This window comes from Amia ocellicauda, chromosome 4 (genome assembly GCF_036373705.1).
Source record: "Amia ocellicauda isolate fAmiCal2 chromosome 4, fAmiCal2.hap1, whole genome shotgun sequence".
NCBI lineage: Eukaryota > Metazoa > Chordata > Actinopteri > Amiiformes > Amiidae > Amia > Amia ocellicauda.
In genome coordinates, this window is record NC_089853.1 from 26265853 (window position 1) to 26272310 (window position 6458).

Below are 6458 nucleotides of genomic sequence, written 5' to 3' on the forward strand. Positions count from 1 at the left end.
AAGCCACACTGGAGTGGCTTAAAAAGAAAAAGGTCAATGTCCTGGAGTGGCCCAGTCAAAGTACGGACCTCAGTCCAATTGATAATATGTGGAAAGAGTTGAAAATTGCTGTTCACCAAAGGTCCCCATCCACTCGAATTTGAGCAACTGTGCAAAGAAGAATGCGCAAAATGTCCTTTGTCCAGATGTGCAAAGCTGGTAGAGACTTATGCACATAGACTCATGGCTGTAATTGCTGCCAAAGGTGCCTCTACCAAATATTGACTGAAGGGGTGATTACTTATGCATTCAAATAGGTTAGTAGCTATAGCATAATAGTAAGTATGTTCATGTGCATGATAGTATACTATATTTAACTGAAAATATTATTATTAATCATCCTGTTGAAATAGCCCAAAGAGTAATTAAGCTATTTTCACATCATAACCCCTTTATAATGTGCAAATACGAACCTAATAAGGAAAACACAGTGAGGTAGAAGGCAGCTTAAAAGTTTCATAAGTGAACATGAATTAATTACAATTTTAAACCATATTTCTTACCATTATAAACTACTTAATCACATTTTGACCAAAGGGTGGTTGTACCATGGTAAAAACATGGTAAGATATGGTCAAGTGTATAGTGTAGCATTATAAAAACAAGGAACAAAAACTTTTTTTATTTTTTTAATCATGGTGTTCCATGGTAAAAACACAATTGTAGCATAGTAATATGGCAGACTGTATACAAGAACATCTATACACTGATCATATGAGCCAAAGATTGTTCCATACAAATGCCACTGCCCTCTATAACACTTTAATGATGATATATACTCAGGACTGATACACTACTGATACTGACACTCTGGAAGGGGAGTTAATGTTAATCCGAACTGAAGAAAAATAAAGAACTTGCAAGAGAACAAGACTGCATGTTCTCACAAACCAATACACTTCAATTCTTTATATAATGTGTTCTGTACATACAATAATGTATCCTTTGCATATGTCAATAATAGAAGACAGGATAATACCACTAACCTATTCTGTTTTTAATTATTTGATGTAGACTCCTGAAGCATGCAAGAGGTTTAAATAAAAAAAACTTTTTTGTTAAAGCGGTCTTAAAACACAAAAGATAAACATATTTCCAAAATGCTTTTATTTCTAGTTTATATTTTATCAGTTAAAAGAGTTTCTCATCAATTACTTTCTCATTGATGAAAAGTTCTACCCTCCTGGCACGGATGTTTTTAAGGCCGGGAAAAGGCCGGGCCTGGTTACAATATTCCTTCCGTTATTCCTTCTCATCAGTGGATTCATTTCTATCACTTATAAGCAGATGCTTATAGTCAAGTGATATTGAACAATTGTCCTTGCTTGTCCTCAAACCCTCTGTCAGCTCATGGGGCGCCCCCTGCAAAGATGAGCTCCAGTGCCGCCTGGATATCCCCCCCTGTGGCCTGCAGAGCCCGCAGGATCAGCTCCTCGTCTCGGATGCCCATGTCCCGCAACTGCTGTAACTGAGACTGCCACTGGCTCTGCGAAGACACCGTGCATCACTGCTTAAGCACAGTTCACGCTCTAATATTACTGAAACGGCGAAGTCTCTACCAAACTCACCTGTAGGCTTGAGAGGCTGGACACCTGCAGTGCCTGCTGCAGCGCCTGGGTGAAGATGTCGTTGGTGATGGGGGTCCCAGCAGGCATTCCAGAAGAGCCCATCACGGGTGAGGCCCCGGAGGAGCTTCCCTGAGAGATCAGAAAAGACATGAAATAATACTTAATTGTTTAGTATGTTGTATCTATTTAGTTACCTTGTGTTTTATAGAAAAAAGCCCAGTTGAAATCAAAGCAGAAGGCACCATTTGAGAGGTTATTTACAGTGTCTCACATTAGAAGAAATCAATCAAATGTATTCAGAGTGGCCAGCAGTTAAAGTTTACTGCTGCTCTGATATTTCATGTGTATGATGAACATGAGACAAAAACAAACAACAACAAAAAACGCTACACTGTATACCGTACCGGATTGCCGGTGGTGGGTGTGACTGCGCTGCTCTCGGGAGTGCTGGCGAGGGCGAGAGCAGTGGCCAGCTCGCTCTGTGTGATTGGCCGAGGGCCCACGGCGCCACTGTAGCCCAGGGTAGCCGGGCGTGTGCCAGCAGCTCCTGCACTGGTTGAAGGGGTGGCACGGTTGCCCTATAGGGAAAGCACAACAGAACAATGTTCAGAGGACACTAACCACTAACTACTTATGATAGGATACCATCTATAGTCTATTGCATCTATACTGTCCCACTGTAACTGAGCTCATGTTTCTGGAGTCTTACACACTCTATAATACTCAACTTATTGGCTCACTCCATATTTACTTAATAGCTATTAAATAAAAACAAGTTTTATCTTACTGGTTGGAAATCCTCTTCATCATCAGACATGCCTTCAAAAAGAAATCCTCCTGTCATGAAGAGAACAATATATACACTTAACTCTACAGAAGTTCTTGTAGATTGAGCATCATACATTAGAAAACAAAACTGATTGTAATTTAAACTTTCAACCAGATGAGGTGAACCCTCTCACCTGTCATCTCTCTAAAGAAGCCTACACTATGGTTGTGCCCAAACATTTCTCAGAAAACCCTCCAAAGATGGTCGGCCTTGTGACCTGCAAGACTTACCCGGCATGTCGCTGTAGGAGCTGGCAGAGACATTGCGGGACGTGCTGGCACTCTGTGGAGGAGGAACACTGCCAGCCACGGAGTGTAAAACCAGGACGATAGCGTTGACCAGTGATGGGTGAGACGCGATCAGCCTAAAAGGGGAAAGGTAAGAGACTTGGAAAAGAATGTCCTATGTCTGGGGCTCAGACTGAGTGACAGGATAAGACCTTTGTGACAGGATCACCTCAGGGAAGATGACTTTGTAAACTGCTTTGAAGATGGGGCTACCTATGAAAAAGAACTTAGTGATGCAGAGATATGAACTCAAAATGCCAGCACACAATTATAAGAGATTGGGGATGATAGCCTTGTGTTTTGAACACAGGTACTGGAAGATGAGTATTGTGGTCTAATGGTTAGACCGGAGGTAATGAGGAAACAGTGATCTTATCGGGGTATAAAAGCTGGAGGAAGTGTGATCTAATCTGAGATTATAGTGCAGTTCTGTTTTATCGAGTATAGGATTAAGGTAGAGTGTGAGCAACCAATGAAAGACAAGGATTAGGAGATGGTGTTACCTGCTTCTGACAGTACATTTCTGTATCTTTTGTATTGGTGAAGTAAAGACTCAGGTGTACAAGAATAATTATGTAATTTAAACTATGATGCTTGTTGGTGTTGGTGTTCAAACTCACGTATCTAGCATGTTGGGGTCAGTAAACAGCATAAAAAGATCTTTGTCTTGCAGCACTCCTGGAAAAGCAGAACAATATGGACCTTTTAATATAACTATTCAGGGTAGAATACATGATATAGATTCCTAAGTATTATTTTACAATGAAAGTATTGATAGTGAACATATGCCAATTTCCCTCTATACAAGTAGCCTTTATTCAATGCTGACCCTGGTCAGTCATTTGGAAAATGTAATGTTTCAAATGTAAAGCATTCATTAAGATAGATATTTTCTGTAAACATTTGCTATATTATGGAAATAATGCCAATAACATCAAGTACATGCGAGATTATATATATTATATATATGGTATTTGAATTCCCATTAGATGTCTATACTTGCCTAATGCCAATGGGTCACTGCTTAGACCAGGGGTGGCAACAATGATCTGGTCCAAAGACTCCTTATTGTTCAACATTTTTAACACCTGCAGATAGAAAGAAATGCAGATTACTCAAAATTCACTTTCTAAAGTCCCATGGCTAGTACGAGGCCAAGACCTACTAGTCACAAATTGGCAAGCAAACGAAGACATCTCTCACATCATCTGAGTGATAAGAAAAATAAGTCAGACTCATGCTTTCAAGGAGGCCTAAAAGGCATTACAGCCATCTACTGGTCATACTTGATATATTTAAGTTATAGCCTAAGTTGAGTACTTCTGTTTCTTAAAAGAAGTAAATAAGATGTGTCAAGCCCATCTCAAACTAAATGGGCATAGAACCCAATTTCTGATCAGACTTGAAAGGCAAGAATAAAACAAGAAAGAGTAGGCCTAGTGTAAGACAAGTTCCCACCCTCTTACAGATCGAGCTAAGCTTTCCTGTCATGACATATGATTCAGGATACCCCAAAGCTTTTCAGTGTGTTGAAACGCCTCACCGAGTCTCTGTAGGCGGTGCTGGTGTGCAGTGCAGCCTGCAGCACACGGAACTCCCTGGCAGCAGTCGTCCTGTCCACAGGCTCTGGAGTGGCCAAGTAACACGTCAGTTAGGACTTCAAGAGATTTATCGACTCCAAAATAAACTTTTACAGACACACTTGTACCCACCAGATTTGACTTCTGGTTCTGGCCAGGATTTCTTTAGGATATGGACCGTCGATCCTGGCCGAATCCCGTAGAACTCCAGGGTCTGCTCATCTTTTAGCCTCCTGCCACAATACACCAGCTCTGAAATACCAACACACAGGCCAGCCTCATATTGCGTTGACACGTTGATGTGTGTTTGGGCTGAGCAATGGTTTTAGCATGAATTTCCTTTCAAATTACACTTCAAAAAGAAGAAGGCTGACCTTTCCCTATACAGTTTTATGTGCAGCTGGAAAGTTTCTACCATTTGGTTGGGGTTTGGATCACATTTATTCTCAGGTCTAACAATATGACAGGGTTGGGGTAAGTAATATGGGTTAGGTTTAGGCTTGGAATTAGTATAAGTATAGCTCTAAAAATAACACTGAAAAGTAAGGGTAAGGAAATGGTTAGACAGACACAAAACTGAAGTCAGCTTCTCCAGTAAAGGTTTAATTTGTAAATGAAGAGTGCAGTTTCAATTCCTATCATCCCATTAGATCATAATCCACACTGACCTATGAGTTCGGGATCGGGGATGTAATCGGGTAACTGGGCCGCCACCAGCTGTTTGAGAGTGGCGACCCGGTACCCCCCTGGTGCCATCTCTCCGGGCTCTGGCTCGGGAAACTGCAGCACCGACTTGGGAACCGAGGGCTGGTCCATTAACTTCAATGAAATTCGCCACTCTGGAAGGGCCATTTTTGTTTTGTTTCTACACTAACGGAGAAAAAAACGAGATCATTAAATAAATACAAGCAACAATTAAAACGTTGTGAATTAATTGCATATCAAATGCCCCATATGTATTCAATGAAGTATTCCTACCTTGCAAGACAGCGACCGGGAGTCTGCACACAAAACGATTTCCTACAGCTGAACCTTCAATTCGTGTACTGTATTTGGATTAGCTCGTTAAATTACACACGGTAAACTGGGTGTAATGTATTTAACGTTATCACACTGCCAGGAATAAACGTAAATTAACATTAATAGCATGTGTTGGAAGAAAACGTCAACACAAAATATCACCAAAACAGAAAGTAGAAGCTTTGTTTACAGTCCGCTATGTCACCGGTGCACGGAAGTAGCCCCAGTGGCTTCTGGGATATGTCGTTTTTATCTTCTACACTTACCGGAAACTCGTCACATCCTGCCAATAAAGCTTATTTGAATTTGAATGTGTAGAAATGTGGAAGAACTCTAGTTCCCAGCGGCCTTTGCGGTGCAACGGTAGCGGAAGAGTGACACTTTGGCCATGGCTCTCTATAGGAGAGGTGGAGGTAGATGTTGCGCGGTTTCTGGCTGCAGAAATAGCCAAAGGAAATTGAGCATCTGGCGGCGGGAGACTTGTGACACTCATCCGCCATTACTGCACAGTGCCTGCGCTTGTCTGGAGCCCTTTTCTTTCTATAATTTCCCACGAGATAAAGAGAAGCAGCAGGCATGGGTAGAAGCGGTGGGGAGGAAGAACTTTATACCGGGGAAGGGGACGGTGGTCTGCTCTAGACACTTTCTGCAGGGATCGCCCACTCCCGAGCATCCTGTGCCTGTGCTCGACATGCACATCTCCGAAAATGAAGACAAAACGGAGAGCAATAACTGTGGGGAGGAGAAAGTGGCCAAGAAAAGGGTCTACAAAGTGCTGCTTGAAGAGAGGAGCGACGACACCTCCTGCAGTTCGGATAAGAAGAAGCCCGAGAGGGATGTGCGATACCCCCAAGGGTCGTGGGAGCAAGCCACCGTTGAAGCCATCATGCAGCTGCGCAACCTGGACAGCCCGAGCAGCTTCCAGGTGGCGCAGACCACCATCGCCAACCTGAAAGACGAGAACGACTTCCTCCGGGCGCAGAACAGCAGCCTGCAGGCGGAGCTCAGGTCCGCCAAGGAGGCACTGGAGACCGAACTGAAAGAGACCAAGCAGGAGCTGGCTGCGATGAAGGAGGTGTGTTGGTGCCGTGTTGAAGGCCGGGCTGACAAATCGACGGCTTCAGAAAAAGAAGTG

General features: G+C 42.8%; 1 protein-coding gene across 2 annotated transcripts; it reads right to left on the reverse strand.

Moving 5' to 3' along the window:
* Nucleotides 1-646: 646 nt before the first annotated feature.
* ubl7b (ubiquitin-like 7b (bone marrow stromal cell-derived)) lies at nucleotides 647-5562 on the reverse strand. Of its 2 annotated transcripts, none has more exons than XM_066701659.1 (11): nucleotides 5282-5562; nucleotides 4972-5168; nucleotides 4436-4555; nucleotides 4267-4349; nucleotides 3727-3811; nucleotides 3344-3401; nucleotides 2667-2800; nucleotides 2395-2444; nucleotides 2012-2185; nucleotides 1608-1736; nucleotides 647-1525 (listed from the first exon to the last, which is right to left on the reverse strand). In XM_066701659.1, the coding sequence occupies exons 2-11, from the start codon at nucleotides 5153-5155 to the stop codon at nucleotides 1388-1390; spliced, it is 1155 nt and encodes a 384-aa protein (XP_066557756.1). In that variant the 5' UTR covers nucleotides 5156-5168; nucleotides 5282-5562; the 3' UTR covers nucleotides 647-1387. The 2 variants fall into 2 exon arrangements, with proteins under 2 accessions (XP_066557756.1, XP_066557755.1); XM_066701658.1 differs by having other exon boundaries at nucleotides 4972-5173; nucleotides 5282-5561.
* Nucleotides 5563-6458: the final 896 nt, after the last annotated feature.

Bases quoted from the DNA above. Each gene is read 5' to 3' on its own strand.
- ubl7b (XM_066701659.1), bottom strand. From the start codon at position 5,155: ATGGCCCTTCCAGAGTGGCGAATTTCATTGAAGTTAATGGACCAGCCC. The intron at 4,556-4,971 runs GTCAGTGTGGAT...TTGGTATTTCAG, and splicing joins CCCCGATCCCGAACTCATAG to AGCTGGTGTATTGTGGCAGG. The intron at 2,186-2,394 runs GTAAGATAAAAC...CTTTCCCTATAG, and splicing joins ATGAAGAGGATTTCCAACCA to GGCAACCGTGCCACCCCTTC.